Source organism: Symphalangus syndactylus, chromosome 24 (genome assembly GCF_028878055.3).
Source record: "Symphalangus syndactylus isolate Jambi chromosome 24, NHGRI_mSymSyn1-v2.1_pri, whole genome shotgun sequence".
Taxonomy (NCBI): Eukaryota; Metazoa; Chordata; class Mammalia; order Primates; family Hylobatidae; genus Symphalangus; species Symphalangus syndactylus.
In genome coordinates this window covers 40818748-40839643 of record NC_072446.2, presented here as the reverse complement: position 1 = coordinate 40839643, position 20896 = coordinate 40818748, and the positions used below count along the sequence as shown (strand labels likewise).

Genomic DNA, 20896 nt, shown 5'->3' with positions numbered 1-20896 from the left:
TATCTCTTTTCCATACATGAGGAAACTAAGGCTGGGAAAGATTAAGTATTTGCCAAGGATAACTATTAAGCAAGTGAGACTCACCAACTCAACAATGGTTTGTCAAATTTCGTACCTGACTCTTAACAACGATGGAATTTCTCCCAAGGAGGCAAGGCAGACACCAGGAATACCAGGAGCAGCTGCTGCCTGAGAGAGTGGGGGGCCTCCAGAGCCCCTAGAAGAGTCTTCCTAACCCCTTTCCATCAGGTTTTAACATCCCACTGAGATGGGGAGGTAAGGAAAGAATGGCTAGGTGTGCTCAATCTATCCTTAGGGCAACAAGGGTCTGGCCCTCTTCATTGACCCTCAAGGGAAGAAGTTTGTGACCTCCCATTTGTCACTCACCAACCCTCTAGAGAGAAACAGAAGGGGGCAAGGACATGGGAGTATTTTCTCCCTGGAGTTGGGGGGCACACACAAGGGAAGAAGCAGTAGCCTTACTGGCTCTTTCCTCCCCTGGGCAAGAAGCCTGTACATGTGATACAGTGTGTGTCATTCACATGGAACCCCCTTGGGGAAATGCCAAGGCACCTTTTGGACCCAAGAAGCCTCAGAGAGGAAAGACTGGCAAAGCCCTGAACTGCAAGCTAAGCTGACAATTTCTAAGCATTGTAACTAGGTCATCAGGTTCCTGGAGAAGCCAGCTGTGGCTGGGGGATGGGGAGGAAAATTTTGCAGCCTACCAAGATCCCTACTTCCCTTTAGGCCCCACCCTCCCTGAAATCTGCACCTGCTCCCAAACTGACCCCTCCCCCCAGCCGAGCCCAGCTGTCAACGGCTCCCAATGCCCCGCCTCTGCCTTCCTTAGGCCAGAACCATGGGGGCCTCTTGGGCAGGAGGTACCTGATTGCCACCTGAGCTTTGCAGAGAAGGAGCTGTGGGGCAGGGAAGGATTGGCCTCTCCTGGAAGATATTTCTCGCTCCACCAGGGCAGCAAGAAAGTTAGGCCCTTTTGGGCCTACCTAGGGTACCCTTCCTGGCATTGTCACTGCAGGTGGCAGGAGACAGGTGATGTTTACCCTGCTGAGGCCAGAGTTGCCAAAAGGCTTCAATCAATCCTTTGAATCTGCACCTGGCCCTGAGTCCCAAAATAACAACCAGGGCAGCTTACCTAATCTGCAGGTTGCAGGTGCCTGTGGCTTTTCTCTCCCTGTAGCTCTGCCTGCTGAGCCCTGGCTGGCAAGAGATTCCTTTTATCAAGGGTTACTGGAGACCTGACTGCATCCCACAGGTGCTCTGGGCCTCTCCCCATTAGGCCCACCTCTACCATCAACCACCCCCATCCCTCTGTCCAGAGGCCTCTGTCATCAGCCACCTGCTTTCTTCCCTGACCAGCTTTATTGCTGACACAGACCATCTTCGGCTCTAGCCAGTTTGCCTCCTCATCATCTCTCAAATGCTTCATACATACTCCACCCTCCAGTTCTATCTGGGTGGTTCTTACCCGTCTGGCCCGCTCTTTTGTGTGTGTGTGTGTGTGTGTGTGTGTGTGCGCGCGCACGCATTGTAACTAGCCTGATCTTTTGTGTCTGTGTGTGTGTGTGTGGCGGGGGGGCAGAGTCTCCCTCTGTTGCCCAAGCTGGAGTTCAATGGCGTGATTTCAGCTCACTGCAACCTCCACCTCCTGGCCTCAAGTGATTCTCCTGACTCAGCCTCCCAAGTAGCTGGGATTACAGGTGCCCGCCACCACGCCCTGCTAATTTTTTTATTTTTAGAAGAGATGAGCCGGGTGCAGTGGCTCATGACTGTAATCCCAGCACTTTGGGAGGCTGAGGCGGGTGGATCACGAGGTCAGGAGATCGAGACCATCCTGGCTAACATGGTGAAACCCTGTCTCTACTAAAAATACAAAAAAAATTAGCCGGGCGTGGTGGCAGGCGCCTGTAGTCCCAGCTACCCGGGAGGCTGAGGCAGGAGAATGGCGTGAACCCGGGAGGCAGAGCTTGCAGTGAGCCGAGATCGTGCCACTGCACTCCAGCCTGGGCAACTGAGCAAGAGCAAGACTCCATCTCAAAAAAAAAGAAGAGAGGAGGTTTTGTCATATTGGCCAGGCCAGCCTTGAACTCCTGATCTCAATGATCCACCCGCCTCAGTCTCCCAAAGTGCTGAGGTTACAGGTGTGAGCCACCATGCCCAGCCACAGCCTGCTCTTGTTACATTCTTTTCACCTATTTAAACCCATCATGGTCCACATCTTCCTAAGATATAACAATGCCTAACATTGACTGAGTATATCAGACATTGTGTGAGGTGGTCTACACAGTCACTTATTCAACAAATATTTGCTAAGTGCCTCCTACGTAGCAAGCACTCTGCTAGATGCTGGGGATGAAAGACAGCATAAAGCCCCTGTACTCTGAGAGCTTATGTTTTACTACAGGAGACAGATGGTAAACATGTAAACATGGTGGCCTCTAGGGAGGTGATATCTGAGTTGATACCTGAATGATAAGAAGAGAGACAGCCCTGATCAGATCTATAGGATGAGTGATACAGGCAGAGGAAAAACAGCAAGCCTATAAGGAAGAGATTACTATCATCTTCATTAAGAGATTAGTATTATCTCCATTTACAGACCAGGAAACTGAGGCCTCAGTGGGAATTGTACAAAGCTACAGTGCTGAGAAAGCTATGATTATTTAAGCTGTCAGTGATCTCTCTCCTTCCTAACCCTTTCCACTGTTGATGTAGAAGAGAGTCTGGACTGGCAATGCAGCTGGCTAGGGAAAGGGTGCAGGTTGATGATATAGGCTGAGGGTGGAGGCCTCTGGGCCCAGTAATCAACTGGTAGCTGATGGTGGAAGTTGGCCCATTTGGCAGAGGCCCAGGGCCCAGCAATGCAGTCAGGTGGGCTCAACTTCTTCCGCTTTTGGAGTTTACTCCACAGGTTTGGCACAGTTTGCCTCAAGCCATTCACCAAGTGTTTGGGGTCTATTCCTACTGCTTCAAATGAGTTTGCTTCCTTAGGGGCAGAAACTTTTTTTGTAGCCTAACCTGTATCTAATAATAACAACCCTTCATGTTCATTGAGAGGCCCTGGCCGAGTCCTCACCCAACCGCAGGCCCTGAGCCAGGTAGTCAGGGTAAAATAAGCCAGCCTGGGCTTGCAAGAAGCAAAGACGCTTATAGGCTTTTGCATCAGACACATCCGAGTGTAAGACCCAGCTCTGCCTCTTGTAAGATCTGTTACTGTGGACACATTAGGGAGCCTCTCTGAACCCTAGATTCTCCATCTTCACAGGAGAGCATTTGTGAGAACCAAGTAAGATGATTATATCAAGGGGATAAACACAGCACCTGGCACAGAGCAAGTAACTACTCGCCACATAGTATCTGTTACTATTACCAAAAAACACACTTACATTTCACTTTCTCATTCATGCCTCACTTACTCTGGTGGCTTGGCATTATTCTCTCAGGCGTATGGATGAGAATTTGAAGCTGATTTGCTTTGTGTTATGCCACCAGCAAGGAGTCAAGCTGTCTCAAATGTGAGGCCAGAGTTTTGTCTGTGTATGTGTTGAAGGTGATTGATACATATCAACTATAATGAATCTTGCCTGGTGTGTCTGGCAGCTGAGGAGAAGGATGGATGGCACATGTAGACTGATTCAGATGGTGGAGGGACACCAGCAAGACCCAAGGTGTGGAGTATGGGAACAGACCATTGAGGGATGGGACTCAGTCCCAGTTACCACAATATCCACGGTATCACTAGCATTTAACACATTACAAAGCATTTGTCAATATTTGCTGATTTAACAAAAGAAATGAAACTCCAAGGACAGCTCCAAGCCACACATCCAGCTTTAGGAGAGGCAGACAGTATCAATAATACTGTGTTAAAAGCCAGAACATGAATTCTAAGTCTGATGCTGCCATTTACTGTGGGACCAGACCCCTTATCTTAGTTTCCCCTCTGGAAACAGGGCTGAACATACCCACCACTCCTACTTCACTGGGAAATAACTTATAAAAGGAGTTTGGTAAATTGAAAGTATTATCATGCACATAAAAATAATAATCATGACAATACAGACTACTAAGGCAGTAGAGTGTGAATCCCAGCTCTTCTTGGTACTAGCCTGTGAAGCTCTGGGCATATCACTTTTCTCTGAGCCTCAATTTTCTCAACCATAAAATGAAGGTAACAACACCAACTTTGCAAGATTTTTAAGGACTGGAGATAAAAAGGACAGGCTTTAGAGTAAGAGAGACCTGGTTTCAAATCCTGACTCTGCCTCTGGCTAACTATAAGCCCTCCCAAATCTCAGTGCCTATAATGATAAGGTTGTTGGGATAGTAACAGAGACGGTGTCACTAAAGGCTGTCACATAGTGAGCACTGGATTAATGCCAGCAGTCATCTAGACGATAGTGAACTGGACAAGGGAACACAGTGGAGTGTTTAAAATGGGGAGGTTGGAAGCTACCCTCCCAGGCTTTGCCTCTTACTAACTGTGCTACTTTGCATAAGTTGCTTAACCTCTCTGTACCTCAGTTTCCTCATGTGTGAAACAGGGATAAAAGAACCTACTTCAGAGTGCTGCTGTGAGAATGAAATCTATTAATACATGTAAAGCACTTTGAACAATGGCTGGCATAGAGTAAGCACTCAATAAGTGTTAGATACTATTAATAGTAATGTTAACAATAATATTAATCACCAACTGGAGTAAGAGGGAGGGACTGTTTATCCTGGGACATAGGTGTCCCATGAAATAATTACAGAGAAGTCTCAGCAGCTGTTTGTAGGCAAGTTTTTAGCCTCGGAGACTCTATGGAAAGGACACGAGGCTGGGGGCTCCTGAGCAAATATCCCAGTCCCACTGACCAGGAGGCCAGTCTCTAGGGAAGCAAGTCAGGCTCCTTGGAAGGGACACTGTGTTCCTATCCCTGCCTGACTCGGGGGAACAAAGGCACGTGTGTATGTGTGTGTGGCCAGGGAGGAGGGAGGGGAATGTTTCCCTTTCAAGAGAGGAACAAAGGATCTGAGGCATAGTTGAGTGCGTTCCAATCCCCTCCCAGGCCAGCTCCCATTCCTCAGATGATTGTCCAACAAGGTTTTCAACCTTCTAGCTTCCTCCTCAAAGGTGACTGGGGGAGGGGAAGGCAGGCTCTGTTTCACTCCACCCTCTATCATCAATTTCCAAGAGGCAGGATTTATATGTGCCAAACCTCAAGTTATCTCTTAAGAATCCCATCCTATGCAGGGGTGGGGTGGAAACTCCTACGGGAACTCAGGGTTAATGGATGACACAGGGCACTGCAAGCAACAGGTTTAATGCACCTCCAGGGGAAGTCCAGGACTGAAACTGCTAATGGGTGATGCAGCCAAGGAGAGAACCCAGGAATTCTAACTGACCTCCCTCACAGCCTAGCCTAGGGTAGGGGGTAATGGCCTGGCAGAACCAAGTAGAAAGGCATTTTCTAAATCTTGAAGGGATGATCACAGCTGGAGGGAGAAGCCAGGTGAAGGAGGAAAGGGTAGGGAGCAAAGAAAGTAATGGACAAGAGGAAAGGTAGGGACACATCCAAAAAAAGTAGTTTTCGGGGGGCGGACCTCTAGGGACATTGCTTTCCAGTTTCCACACTCTTGCCGGCAGGGCTGGGACAGGAAGCAGTCCATGGAAGTCATCACAATGGCATTTCCTGAAGAGCTGGAGAAAAACCTCCAGTTCCGAGGGGAGCACTGGAGGCTGCCCAAAAAGCTGTGTGGCTGAGTTCGCTGTAGGGCTCATGCTTGGCCTGAGAGTCTCATCAGGGATGAAACCAAATAGCAGACGGTCCCAAAGGCAGTTTCTTTATACAAAAACACAATTTCAAAAATCAATATGTAAAAAAAGGAAGCCAGATGATGTGAATGAAGAGCCCTAGGATGATATGAAAGCCTTAAGGAATGATTTAATTCACCCAATCTTCAAAAATGGTGCATTATAGCCATTCATAAGTTAAAAGACTTGCCCAAGGTCACACAGCAAGCTAGTAGTCAAGTTCCAATTTGAAAGTCCAAAAACTGCCTCTTCCTCCTCATGTAACCTTGGGCAAGTCAATTCATCTTTCTCACCTGATTTCTCTCCTTTGAAACGGAGATGGCATCCTTCCTGCTCACCTCTCTGGGTAGTTATAAGGCAAGGTGGATCTGAAAGTGCTTTGGAAGCTGTAAGGTGTTACATAAACATAGGGTACCACTATTGTGGGCTCAGTGATAAACTAGCATGCCTTGACACTGGGTTTAGTTAAGGTGCTGACATATCGGTCAATAGGAGAGAGCCATTTTAAAATATAACTAATGTGAAATATGCCATAATGGTGGAATCCGCCACAAGGCCTAAGGATAGAGAGAACCAGCATTCCTTTATTGTCTACTTCAAACCTTCCATCTTGCATAAAGGGAAACTGGGGACTGGGGGTGAAGTGATCTGGCCACGGTGAGACTGAGAGTAGAACTGGGATTCCAACTCCAAGACCAGTGCTTACACCACCATTGCACACAAACACTGTGGAGCTCCTACTACAACGAAATGCTGCAAGGGCCTGCTCTGAGATGTGCTGATGGGTCACTATGGTATTTAGAAAAAGGAGAGTGGATGCTCAAGATTCCGTGAATGGGTCTCTAACATGCGTTCTGTGGAAAGATAAGAATAATGATTCCAACATGGCTCCAGGCTCTATGCATCTCAGGTATACCTCATTGTGTCTTTACCATCACCACCTGTGAGGCAGGTATTATTATTTGTCCCAAGATTCAGAGAGGTAAAAGGAGCTTGCATAGGTAGACATGGATGAGTTGGGAACTGAACTCAGACAAATTTCATTTACTCAGACAGAAATACTGTTGGAGTGGAAGAGGACCATTCATCAGGATATCATATTTGGAGAGAACTATTCCCAAAGAACATCTATCGGCCGGGCGCAGTGGCTCACGCTTGTAATCCCAGCACTTTGGGAGGCCGAGGCGGGCGGATCATGAGGTCAGGAGATCAAGACCACGGTGAAACCCTGTCTCTACTAAAAATACAAAAAATTAGCCGGGCGTGGTGGCGGGCGCCTGTAGTCCCAGCTACTCGGAGAGGCTGAGGCAGGAGAATGGCGTGAACCCGGGAGGCGGAGCTTGCAGTGAGCCGAGATCGCGCCACTGCACTCCAGCCTGGGTGAGAGAGCGAGACTCCGTCTCAAAAAAAAAAAAAAAAAAAAAAAAAGAACATCTATCTTACTTAATTTGATTCTAGGATGTCCAAGTTGTTGAAAAATAAGGTTTCCAGGGTGGCTGGACCCATCAATATACCATGTGCAAGCCTGGTCTTATTCTCCAGTCCCCCTCTCACTACACCTCCACCTCTAGGTCCAAGCCACCATTCTTTTTCACCTGGCAATTGCACCAGCCTCTTTACTGGGCTCCCTGTTGCCACCCTTAAGAATACAGACCAGGCCGAGCGCAGTGGCTCACGCCTGTAATTCCAGCACTTTGGGAGGCTGAGGCAGGCACATCACGAGGTCAGGAGATCGAGACCATCCTGACTAACACGGTGAAACCCTGTCTCTACTAAAAATACAAAAAATTAGCCGGGTGTGGTGGCAGGCGCCTGTAGTACCAGCTACTTGGGAGGCTGAGGCAGGAGAACGGCATGAACCCAGGAGGCGGAGCTTGCAGTGAGCAGAGATCGTGCCACTGCACTCCAGCCTGGGCGACAGAGCAAGACTCTGTCTCAAAAAAAAAAAAAAAAAAAAAAAAAGAATACAGACCATTCCACCAAAGCCAAATCCTCATCATGGTCTGCAATGCTCTATGCGATCTGGCCCTCACCTACCTCTCCATCCTCCTCCTCAACCATTCCCTCCCCACCTTCTACCCTTTTCCCCTTTGCTGTTTCTTCTCCAGCCACATTGACCTTCTTGCTCATCCTTGAAAACATCAAGCATGCTCCCTCCTGAGTCCATTCCCTCTGCTTTAAACACCCTTTGCTGTAGGGTACCTACATCATCCACCACCTTACCTCATTCAGCTCTTGGCTCAAATAAATTTAGGTAATACTTTTGTTGGGACTCAGGACATACCATCCCAAAATATGACAGTAGGAAAACAGAGTATGCCACCCCAAAAATATACTTCTTTGGCATATTTTGAGCTGGTTATTCTAAGAAACTGCAGACATAAGGGTAGCTCTGAAAAGCTGTCCTTTTGTAAAAGAAATTCACATCTAAAAAGGAAATCTACACTAGTAAAGGTATCTGTATTAGGAAGAGGGCTGCTTCAGACAAATTTTATTACCAGAGAGACTTTTTATTTTTTTGAGACAGGGTCTTGCTCTGTCACCCAGGTTGGAGTGCAGTGGTGTGATCTCAGCTCATTGCAACCTCCGCCTCCCAGGCTCAAGTGATCCTCCCACCTCAGTACACCCCCTCAACAGTAGCTGGGACCACAGACGCACGCCACCACCAATTCTTTCCCTCACCCTGCCATAACTTGCATTGCTGCCACTCAAGCCCCTAACAGAAATCCCAAGCCCCATATTCTTTTCTGTAGCTCAGGATGCTATATAAGCTTCAATTATCTGAACCTTCTTTGAGCCTCATATTTTGTAGGACTCCTGTGTACACCTATGTAATTAATTTTTTTCCTCCAGTTAATCTATGTCAATTTAATTCTCAGCCCAGCCAAAGGACCTAGAAGGGTAGAGGAAAGCCATTTTTTTCTCCCTTATACCTTCTTTGATCACTCTTTTAAAACTGCAGCCCCACCCTCCCTTGCTAGACATGCCCTATGCACCAACCTGCTTTATTTTCTTCATAGCATGTACAATCATCTGATATAAACATGTAATTATATATTTATTGCCTGTCACTCCTCATTGGAATGTGAGCTCCATGAACACAGAAACTTAGTTTTGCTTACTTTTGTTTACTGCCATACTCCCAGTATCTAAGACGGCCTGGTACACGGTAGGAGCTCAATAAAGATTGTTTGACTCAATGAATGAATTATTAGGTAAATAGCCACTCCCATTATTGTTATTCTGGCTTGACAAGGGTCTGTTTTGTCAGAAATTTAGTGGGTTTCTCTTTCATTAGGTATCTGCTATGCCCAAGGCCTCTGCTCAGTGCTGAGGAAACAAGCATGGACAAGATGTGGCCTCCACCCTGAGGAGCTCTTAAATTTAGGAGAGAGTAAATCTGTTAGAAATGTCTTCTCTGCACATAATTTAAGCTCTACCAACTGTTAACTTCTTTTCATTTATCCAAGTTTTGCCAGGTACCATACCAATAAAAAAAGACTCAGTCCCTCTTCCTTCAGATATCTGAAGCTGGTGATATTCTCCTGGGTCTTCTCTTCCCCTGGCTAAACAAAAAGACCCAGTGGGATTTTCTGACTCAGGTCTGCCAACTGGGAACAAGGAAGACAGACTGTTGGATAGAGGGGCAGAAGAGAAGAGGATCCAGGAGTAGAGTGACTCCTTCAAAGAAAAAAGAGGGAGTCCTTAGGGAGGACTCGGTGGAATTAGGTTGGAGGTTGGGGTGGGGACAGGGCCCCTGCTTAATTAAGGCAGTAGGAGATGATACTTCCGTAGAAAAGCAGTACACTGGGAATTACCCCTATGTCTATCCACATTAAACTCAGGCAAAACCACAGTTGCTTAAAGAAAGCCCCATGATGGAAGGCTGAGGATACTGGCAAAACCAGGGAGGTCGGACACAGAGGAGGACGCTCAAGCCCACTGGTCTCAAACAGATATCTGCTGAGGGAAGGGACAGAGATAACAACTGCTGCTTCATGCAGCCCAAACAAATCTGGGGACACCCATATAAAAGTCAAGAAAACTCTCCAGGTTCCATTGGAGCCCCCTGAAAAAATACCTGGGTAATTTTCGACAGAAGCTAAAGGGCTCTGTGGGGCTACCGGGGAAATTATTCCTAGGAAGTCTGGAAAACCCTGTGATGGCAACAGAATTTTAAGAGCAACCTCAAATGTACACTCAGAAGAAGTAGGTATTTCAAGGGGGAGCCCCTGAGACACTTCTACTTCATTTTGGGACCTGAATGAGATTACTAAAAATTTCCACATTTGGGGTTTCTAATGGGGTTTCCCCAAGAAAACCGCAGAACTGCCACTATCTGCAAAGGGAGCTGAGGTGTTTCAACTAAGCATACATCCATCTGAAGAAGCTAGATTAGGCAATAAGAGATCTACAGAAACTCAGACCACTGAAACATACAGCTTAAGAAAGGCCAAGTTATGTTTTCTCCCCCCCACACACTGTTCATTGCTCCCAACAATGATGTTTCTATCAGGCTAAAGGATTTCTTCAGGGACAGCAATCCCAAAGTGGCCAGGCCTACCTGGGTCCCTTCTCACATTCCCATTGGAAAGCACCAGAAACACTTGTGTCCCTTCGGGGAAGGTCATGTATACAACATTCCAGGTGAGTATCACAGGGACTTTGTTTCTTAAGGAGAAACTCTAGGCGGAAGAGTCAGTTCTCTGAGGGAAGCTGCCCATTCATTAAAGGGTTTCCACCCTAAAATTATGGCAGGAGAAGGGCTTTTGTGCTAGATCCTTTACTCGAGTCAAGCTATGGCAGCTGGCTATCATTATTCCATTTTACAGGCAGGAGAGACAGATGGACAAGACAGCTGAACAGGTTCAGCATTTCATCAGGTGACTCCAGGCAGGCAGTAATCTGGCTAAGGGTCTACACTTTCAGTCCTTGAAGCATCACTCCACCACTAAGTAGAGATACCTGGGGCAGGCCACCTTCTCCCCACACGCACACTGCTGTCATCTATTGGCAGGACCTGAGAGGGTTTTAACAATGAAAAAATTGGCCGGGGCCAGGCACGGTGGTTCATGCCTATAATCCCAGCACTTTGGGAGGCTGAGGCAGGCGGATCACCTGAGGTTGGGAGTTTGAGACCAGCTTGACCAACATGGAGAAACCCCGTCTTTACTAAAAATACAAAATTAGCCAGGTGTGGTGGCGCATGCCTGTAATCCCAGCTACTCGGGAGGCTGAGGCAGGAGAATCGCTTGAACCCAGGAGGCTGAGGCAGGAGAATCGCTTGAACCCGGGAGGCAGAGGCTGCAGTGAGCTGAGATCACGCCACTGCACTCCAGTCTAGGCAACAAGAGCGAGACTCCGTCTCAAAAAAAAAAAAAGAAAAAATTAATTAATAAGCAGCTCACTCTGGGCAAAACCCTGATGCCCACTTGAAACCTGCCATGTCTGAGTTTTACCAGTGCCAGAATCCGAGGCTACCAACATGCCTCTGGGAACCTGCTACTGCCAACTATCCTTCCCTTAGCTACCTGAACAAAGCCAGTTATCAGTCCAGAGTGAGCACCTTCACAGGCATGGCTTGCTTGGCCCAACAGCATCTCTGGCTTTCTGGGCCAGCATGTCTGGGTCACTTTATTACTCCCTGGACAATTTGACAGGATGAAAAGTGTTGGCTTTAGATTATGCCAACCTTGGTGTAAATTCTCATTCAGACACTTAACTGGCTGAGGGATAGCTGGGGTCAGTCACTTAGCCACAAAGAGCTTCACGTGTAAACTGGGAATAAACTCACCTTCCTTGGAAGGTTACTGTAGAATATATGAAACAGCATGCCATTTCCATTAAGGAAGGTACCATGTGTGGCTTATGGCCAGCACCTAGTACACTGCTAGCTTCACGTAGTTGCTCAAGAAATATTGGTTGCATAAGTAGAGGACCTAACACAGTGCCTAGTACTTAACAGGTACTCAATAAAGACTAACTTCCTTCCCCTTTCCTGTAGAGATGCTAAATTTAGAACATAGCCCTGAGTAGAACAGCCCATAACTCCTACCCTCAAGGATCTCCCAGCCGCAGCCTCCAGGATAATTACCCGATGCCACCACAGTAGCCAGTCGGTGCAGCTTGGAACAGGATAATACCTGAGAGGAAGGGGGCGGGTACCTTCTACCCAGGCTCAAAGGATCCTGAGTCAAATGTTCTTTACTCCCTGGCCTCAGGGAGAGAATGCATGCTCAGAAATGGTTCTGATATAACTGGCTCTTCCACACACATCTCCTCTGTTCACCAAGAGGAAGTGACATGTGGTATGTTGTCCAACGGGCTCTGATAATTCTTAAGCAAAGAGATGGAAGATGGAATTTCAATCCAATGGAGATCTAATAAACTTACCCAGAGCTGCTGTGTCTAAGACCTCTTTCATATGCACCACTGGGCAGCTGGCAATTCTCTGGTAGGGGTAGCCTTCTGCAGAGGCTGGCTAGCAGACCAGGCACCTCTCCCAGACTGCCTTTTGTTTATAGCTGGCAACAACCCACCTGGTATTAGGACCACTGGCCAAAGACAATAGTCAGGCAAAGTGGGCAAGCAGCCTCAATCTCTACTTGGAGATGCCTCAGAGGGTGTGCCTGCAGTACTGGAATCCTGTCCCTCCTGTAATCAGCTGAACAAATATTTGCCCCAAAAGGGAATCAAAGCAGGAGGCAATAGAAGAGGTCACTGCACAAACCAACAGGAACTATTTAATCATTTATCCCCCCCAGAGAGTTCATTTACAGAATGGCTTTCAAGTCTAGTCAGCCTTAGCTCAAGAGAACCCACCACCTTTACCTCCCCTGACCCCACCCCAGTTATCTGACCCGTATTGACTTGACCCCCTTGCCTTTTACAAGAGCTGGCACAGAAGAGTTGAAGTTGCAAAGAAATGGAAAATGAGAGAGGGGGTGGGGTTCCAGGGCAAACTCAGGAGGTCTCTTGCTCAGTGGTAAAGTGAAGTGCTTGCCACGCCCTAGGCCCAGCCTATAGACAGTTGCATTCTTGACATTCCTGAGTCCATGGTGCATGTCCCCTTCCACCTCAGCTCCTTCAATGGATGACTTATTTTCCACAGCTTGTTGCTTTTCTGCATATTCTGAGGGGATAGAATACCTCTCATAAACCCTGCACCTCCGCTAGGTAGGGAGATAAGCAAGAAAACAGGACGAGTTCACTGAAGAGCAAAACTTGCCAACAGTGACCACTGGTAAAGAAGCTTTCACCACCATCTCATCCTGTCTCAGTGATGGGCAGGAAAACTCTCCCTCCCTGGAAAGGAAATTTGCTGGTGTCAGTCACTGTGCTCATATTATCGCCAAGATTTACAATACTCTGTAAGGCAAGGAGAGCTTGCCGCATTTTTTAGTGAAAGAAACTAAGCCTCAAGAAAGTAACCCAGCCTGTCCAAGGTCACACAGCTAGTTACATGACAGAGCTGGAACTTATACCTGCATGTGAAGTCTGTTATTAAATCTCAATGTCCCACAGAGCCCCAAAGACTGGGTTCTTGCTTTGCCAGCAAACAGTGCTTGAAGAGGCCCCTGGGCTCTGGCCGGAAAGTAACAGGCAGAGCAGCTGGAGCTCCCCAACCGACCCCAGGCAATGAGGTGCAAAGTCTCCGGGCTTAATGTGTGACACAGCAAGTGCTCCACAAACAAGGCAACCATGCAGAAAGTCGCACACTTTGGGGGAAATGAACTTGGGGGCACAGTGCAAACACAATCTGCACAGCCTACACTGCCCCAAAATCTGACAATTCTCAGCCATTCAACCCAGTGGGAACTCCTGCCTGTGGCCATGCCCTAGTCTGAGAGGAGAGTGCCATACACGCAAACTTTGAAATAAAGGGAACTTGATTTGGGGGAGAGAAGCCCAGGATAGGACTGAGACCCCTTGCGGGGAACAGACGGAGAGGTCTGTGGGTCACTGATGCTCATCATCTTCTCCAGGTATTATATTCATCACCCCTTTGTGTGTGAACCATTGTATAAGGAAAGGGAAACACCGAACTAACCTCCTACCCTCACAGGTTTGGGACTTATGAACACATAGGCTATAGTTTTCTTTGCTGAGAAACTGGAACACAAGTATGGAATAGTGGAGTCATGGGGGTGACCAGGGTGAAAGATGCCTGATCTCTGAAGCAAAGCATCATTTGTATTTCCAAGGAATTAACCTCTTGTGGTGAAATGCGGCCAGTCAGGTTTCCTCAACTATCAACGTCTCCAACAATCACCCAACACAACAGAAACAGATACAGAAGAAGGGCTGTTGGGGATCTCTGACCAGAGGCCAAAGAAAAGGGACACACAAGGGGCTTGGTTCTTACCCAGCCGCCGTTCTCCTGGATCCAAGGCTCTAGGTGGTCATTCAGGTAAGTGGCCATCCAAGCTGCAATCCGACTCACCAATACCTGCATCTCCTTGTCTACGCTTTCCACGCACAGTGCCCCGCCGAAGGAGAAAAAGGCCACAATGCGACCCCAGTTTACCCCATCCCGGAAGAGTTCATTCACTACCTGTTCAAAGCTCTGATATGCTGTCCCTGGGGTGATGTGGAGCTGGGATGTCAGGTCACTGAATGCCCGCCGGTACCGCAGTTCAAACTCGTCGCCTGCCTCCCTCAGCGCTTGCTTTACTGCTGCCATGGGGATCACCTCCCGGGCATCCAAACTGCTGCTGTGGCCAGTGGCTCCATTCACCGCGGGGCTGTCCGCCAGGTGCCAGGATGGGTTGCCATTGATGGCACTGGGGGTCTCCATCTCCGATTCAGTCCCTTCTGGGGCCTCAGTCCTGTTCTCTTCCACATCACTAAACTGACTCCAGCTGTATCCTTTCTGGGAAAGCTTGTAGGAGAGAAAGTCAACCACCAGCTCCCGGTTGCTCTGAGACATTTTTATAATAGGGATGGGCTCAACCAGTCCATTGTCCAAAACACCTGCTCACTCACTGAGTCTGGTCTCTGGTTAGTGATTCTCTTCTAAGATCCAAAGCCAAGATAAGATTCTGAAGGGAGAGAAACAGCTTCAGGAAAAAAAATAATTAATATGCATGCCATTTACCCTAAACATCCCATTCCCCCTCCAGGTACCAGAACTGGTTTCTTTGTGGGTCTTACGAAGGTCTAGGTCTGGGTTCCAAGATACTTCAATTAAGTCAAATCGAAAGCACCAGTGGACTCTGAATCTCCCACCAGCCTTTTCTACCCCCGTCTTCTCCGAAATGCCTTCCTCGGAAAGTCACCCCCTGGGCAGTCCCCCCTCTCCCGCCCCACTCCCGCTCCCCCGCACCACCTACATTCAAATCCGCCTTAGGCAAAGGCAGGCAGGTGCAGTCCCCGGAAGATCTTTTGTATCACAGGTCGGGAGAGGAGGTGGCTGCGGGGATGCCGGTAACTCAGCCGGCCTCGCGGCGGCTGGCAAAAAAACCAGCTCCGGCCGGAGGGATCATGCGACCCGGCAGGCTGGGAGCTCAGAAGGCGACACAGGAATTGCGAAGCTCAGGAACCAGCCCCCTCGCTTGCTTCCTCCTCCATCGCCCGGATCGAGGGCGGCCGCTCCGCAGCCGCGGCCTCCTGCCACCCGGGAGCCCAGCCCCCTCGCTCTTGCACGCCCCTTGGCTCTCCGCCTCCTACTGGGAGCCAGGAGTACTCTCCCGGAGGTGGCTGGTATGGATTTAGTTGTTTTTTTTTTTTTTCTTTTTTTTTTTCTATTTAAGCACCAGCCCAGGGTGAGGTGGAGGCGTCTGAAACCCTGAAGGGACTTCTCAATGGGGTTCAAGGTTTCGGTGAGGGACGCAGGGAGGGGGAAACTGCCTCGGATCTGCGATCTGACTTTGGGAAGGCCACCCCCAGGCCTGTCTGGGAGGTTGAAGGCCGGAGACCCCCCACAAATGCCGCTGGTTTGCTCTGAATTCCCCAAAGGCCCAGAACGTGGCGGTGGGAGATTGCCGGGTCCTCCATTCCCCGCCCGGACACAATGGCCGCCGGCGCCCTGCACAAAGACTGGGTGAGGGTGAGGCGCTGGGCCTCTCCTCAGGTCAGGAAGAGGGGTCGAGGCCTGCTCGACGGCCCCACAGCTGAGACCACGTTTTCCTGGGGACAGGCCCAAAGTGGCTTCCTGGCGCCCCCGGGAGGGCTCCGGGGCCGGGGGCTGCACCTCTCCGGAGCCCAGGGTGGGCCAGCTGCGGCCTCGCGGCTTCTGGCGCTCACTAGGCCGGGTACCCGCCGAGCCACCGCCCCGTTGCTAGGCAACCGCCCTCCCCCGGGGGCGCCCCCTAGACCTTTCTGAGAGGAGGGGCCTCGCCCCCGGCGGTCCGCCCCAGCGCAGCCAATCAGCGAGCCCAGCCGGCACGGAAGCGGGACGGCGAAGGCTCCTATTGGGCGCAGCGGCTGTCACGCACAGGGGAGGCGGCGCTCTCACCTGCGAGCCCCGCGAGCCGTGGGGGGCCACATCCCCCTTCATCGGCCCGGTAGCTTCCAGACGCAAGAGCTCTTCGCGGCCGAGTTCCGCGCCGCGGACCCGGGCCGGCCTACCTCGCTGCCGGCCTACCTGGCTGACTGCTCGCGCCGTCTCTCCCGAACAAGCCGGCCTCAGTTTCCCCTGAAGAGACAGGGGAACTTGCAAGCTCAGTCACTTCCGGTGCCGCGGCAACGCGCGCGAGCCCGAGACGCAAAGGGAGTGCGCGCTTTGAGTGACTGGCATCAGGACCGGGGAGAGATCGCCCCCTCGCGGTAGATCCGGGGAATCGGGAGGCGCAAAAAATCAACATTTATAATCACATTTCCATTTATTCATTAATTCAGTCAGTCAATCACTCATCAGTCAATCAGCCTATTTCATCCGTCCGTCAGTTTATATATAGAAGAAGCATCGCCTTGTGGTTAAGCACTTTGTCTGGATTCTAACTCTGCTAGTTAGGCAAGTCTCTCAACTGCTGTGTGCTTCAATGTCCTCAGTTGTAAAATGGGTAATAGTACCAACCTCTCTCGTTGAGCTATTGTGATGATTAAAAGAGTTATTAATTGTAAACTCCATAGGACAGGCCGGGCGCGGTGGCTCACGCTCGTAATCCCAGCACTTTGAGAGGCCGAGGCGGGCGGATCACCTGAGGTTAGGAGTTCAAGACCAGCCTGGCCAACGTGTTGAAACCCCGTCTCTACTAAAACAAAAAATTAGCTGGGCGTGGTGGCGCATGCTTGTAATCCCAGCTACTCGGGAGGCTGAGGCAGGAGAATCGCTTACAGGAGAATCATTTAGAGGCGTGAGCCACCGCACCCGGCCAATTTCCTTAAACCCTGAACCACACAGTGTGTTATCAAATGTTTTATCCTTGCCAACTAGATGAGTAAAAACCGAAGGCACTTTCATATTTTTTTTTTATTATGAATGAAGTTGAGCAATTTGTCATATTTTTGGTCTTTCTTTGGAGGGTGGATCTTGTATTGGTGAATTCTCTTCATATTGTTTACCCCCTTTTCAGATGGTCTTTCTGTTGAACTCTTTCCTCATTTTTTTTTTGTTTGTTTGTTTGAGACGGAGTCTTGCTCTGTTGCACAGGCTGGAGTGCAGTGGTACTATCTTGGCTCACTGTAAACGCTGCCTGCCAGGTTCAAGTGATTGTCCTGCCTCAGCCTCCCTAGTATCTGGGACTACAGGTGCACACCACCACGCCCGGCTAATTTTTGTATTTTTAGTAGAGACAGGGTTTCACCATTTTAGCCAGGCTGGTCTCAAACTGCTGACCTCAGGCGATCCGCCTGCCTCAGCCTCCCAAAGTGCTGGGATTACAGACGTGAGTCACCGTGCCCGGCCTTTTTTTTTTTTTTTTTTTGAGACAGGGTGTGTCACCCAGCCTGCAGTGCAATGGTGTGATCTCAGCTCACAGCAGCCTCGACCTCCCCATCCCAGGTGATCCTCCCACCTCAGCCTCCCCAGTAGTTGTGAATACAGGCTCGCATCTCCACGCCCAGCTAATTTTTGTATTTTTTGTAGAGAATGGAGTTTCCCCATGTTGCCCAGGCTGGTCTCAAACTCCTGGGCTCACGTGATCCATCTATGTCGGCCTCCCAAAGTCCTGGAATTACAGGCATTAGCCACCACACCTGGCCCTGATATACTTTTTTTTTTTTTTTTTGGTTTTTGAGACGGAGTCTTGCTCTGTTGCCCAAGCTGGAGTGCAGTGGTGCGATCTCGGCTCACTGCAGCCTCCGCCTCCTGGGTTCAAGTGATTCTCCTGCCTCAGCCTCCTGAGTAGCTGGGATTACAGGCACCCACCACCACACCCGGCTAATTTTTGTATTTTTAGTAGAGACGGGGTTTCACCAGTTGGTCAGGCTGGTCTCGAACTCCTGACCTCATGATCCGCCCACCTTGGCCTCCCAAAGTGCTGGGATTACAGGTGTGAGCCACTGCGCCCGTTCTAATTTACATTTTTGAACCTATGGTGTCACAATTATCTCAATGTGAAAAGTATCATTATGGTAGCCTCAGTGTGCTTTGGGAGCCCAGCAGAGGGCAGATAAACTCTGTCCACAGATAGGGGCTTTACTGAACTGGCCCTCAAAAGAATGTAATTTTGCTTGGGAGAGAAAGGATGTAGGAGCATTTTAAGCAGAAGATATTGCTTGAGCGAAGGCCTGGCAGCCCAGCGTGAGAGCCCATGGTGTCCTAGAAATAAATTGGGATGGCTGAGGGGAGTGGTGGAGATGAGATGGAATATAAATGTGTATCCATGCGAGCAGCACATCAAATAGCACCAGAGGAGCCAGCAAATATTTTTTTAAACCAGAAAGAACATGGAGAAATTTATATTTTGGAAAGATGGATACAGTATTTTGGAAAAAGAATTTTGCAAGTCTTGAAAATGGCTCTCAAATGATCTTTGACTGGAATCTAATTTAAAGAAAATAAGTTACATTTAAATCTAAAGAAAATAAGTTTTCTTTTTTATACTTCTCTGTGTTGTCTACACATAACTTTGTATTTTTTTTCTTTTTTCTTTTTCTTTTTTTTTTTTTTTTTGAGATGGAATCTCACTCTGTCGCCCAGGCTGGAGTGCAGTGGCATGATCTTGGCTCACTGCAACCTCTGCCTCCTGCGTTCAAGCAATTCTCTGGCCTCAGCCTCCCTCTTTTTTTTTTTTTTTTTTTTTTTTTGATATGGGGTCTCGTTCTATTGCCAAGGCTGGAGTGCAGTGGTACAATCTCGGCTTACTGCAACCTGTGCCTCCCGGCTTCAAGTGATTCTCCTGCCTCACCATGTTGATCAGGCTGGTCTCGAACTCCTGACTTTGTGATCCGCCAGCCTCGGCCTCTCAAAGTGCTGGGATTACAGGCATGAGCCACTGCGCCCGGCTATTATTTTTAATTATATAACACTATCTAAAAACATGCTAACTTTGGCCAGGCACAGTGGCTCACGTCTGTGAGGCCAAGGAGGGTGGATCACGAGGTCAGGGGTTCAAGACCAGCCTGGCCAACATGGTGAAACTCCGTCTCTACTAAAAATACAAAAATTAGCCAGGCATGGTGGCAGGTGCCTGTAATCCCAGCTACTCAGGAGGCTGAGGCAGGAGAATCACTTGAACCCAGGAGACAGAGTTTGCAATGAGCCGAGAGCATGCCACCACACTCCAGCCTGGGTGACAGAGCGAGACTCTGCCTCAAAAAAAAAGAAGACTCTCAGAAACAGACCAGCCATGGTGGCTCACACCTGTAATCCCACCACTTTGGGAGTCCAAGGCAGAAAGATGCTTGAGCCCAGGAGTTCAATACCAGCCTGGGCAATATAGTGAGACCCCCCTCTCTACAAAACAAAACAAAAACAAAAACAAAAAAAGAACAATTAGCCAGGCCTGGTGGCATACACCTGTAGTCCCTAGCAACTGAGTAGATTGAGGCAACAGAATCGCTTAAGCCTGGGAGGTCGAGGCTACAGTGAGCTGTGATCATACCACTGTACTCCAGCCTGGGTGACAGAGTGAGACACCCTCTCAAAAAAAAAAAAAAAAAAAAGGAATCTCAGAAACATATTGAATGGAAAAAATGGCAAAAGAATAATGTAGGAAGATTCTACTTATACACAGTTTAGAAATAGGCAATATACAATTTAGAGTTTGTAGCATGTAGCTTCCTCAAAGATGGCACCTAAATATCCCTGCCTCTTCGTATTCATGCCCTTGTATGTTTCCCTCCCACACTGAACCACAGTTGTTCTGTGTGACTAATGACAAATTGCAGCGATGGAATGTTTCTTTCCCTCCCTTCTTTTCTCTTTCTCTCTCTCTCTCTCTTTCTTTCTTTTCTTGACAGGGTCTCGCTGTTGCCCAGGCTGGAGTGCAGTGGCACAATCACGGCTCACTGCAGCCTTGACCTCCCGGGCCCAAGCAATCCTCCCACCTCAGCCTCCCTAGTAGCTGGGACCACAGGCATGTGCCACTACACTCAGCTAATTTTTGTATTTTTTGTAGAGATGATGTTTCGCCATATTGCCCAAGCTGGGGGTATGTCACTTTCAAGACTTGGTTACGAAAGATTGTGGCTTTAGCTGGGTGCTGTGGCTCACACCTGTAATCCCAGCACTTTGGGAGGCCGAGGCGGGTGGATCATGAGGTCAGGAGATCGAGACCATCCTGGCTAACACAGTGTAACCCCATCTCTACTAAAAATACAAAAACAAAATTAGCTGGGCGTGGTGGTGGGCGCCTGTAGTCCCAGCTACTCGGGAGGCTGAGGCATGAGAATGGCGTGAACCCAGGAGGTGGAGCTTGCAGTGAGCCAAGATCCCACCACTGCACTCCAGCCTGGGCAACAGAGGGAGACTCCATCTCAAACAAAACAAAACAAAACAAAAAAAACCCAAAAGATTGTGGCTTCCGTCTTTGTGTTTGTGGTCTCTCTCTCACTCTGGGGGAAGCCAGCTGCCATGTTGGGAGCAGCCCTGTGGAGAGGCCGACAGTCATGTGAGGGTCCTCCTGCCCCAGTCAAGCCTTCAGGTGATGACAACCTTATTAGAGACCCTGAACCAGAACCACTCCATTAAGCTGG

The 20896-nt window shown here is 49.0% G+C and overlaps 1 protein-coding gene and 1 long non-coding RNA gene across 17 annotated transcripts in view; both read right to left on the bottom strand.

Annotated features, from left to right (window-relative positions):
• Positions 1-700, bottom strand: part of LOC134735864 (uncharacterized) — a 30659-nt gene extending 29959 nt beyond the window's left edge. Inside the window, exon 1 of the long non-coding RNA XR_010119427.1 lies at positions 116-700. This is a non-coding gene — a long non-coding RNA (uncharacterized lncRNA). The remainder of the gene's footprint in view (positions 1-115) is intronic.
• The window catches only part of BCL2L1 (BCL2 like 1), a 62013-nt gene extending 45474 nt beyond the window's left edge, over positions 1-16539 (bottom strand). Inside the window, exons 1-2 of one of the 16 annotated variants that reach the window (XM_055266314.2) lie at positions 16401-16539; positions 14181-14856 (exon numbers count right to left, since the gene is read on the bottom strand). In XM_055266314.2, coding sequence (XP_055122289.1) covers positions 14181-14744 — 564 coding nt within the window. In that variant the 5' untranslated portion in view covers positions 14745-14856; positions 16401-16539. Of the gene's footprint in view, positions 1-14180; positions 14875-14941; positions 15123-15147 lie in introns of those variants that run through there. The other 15 variants (XM_055266313.2, XM_055266308.2, XM_055266311.2 and 12 more) reach the window with 15 other exon arrangements.
• Between the last annotated feature and the right edge of the window lie 4357 nt (positions 16540-20896).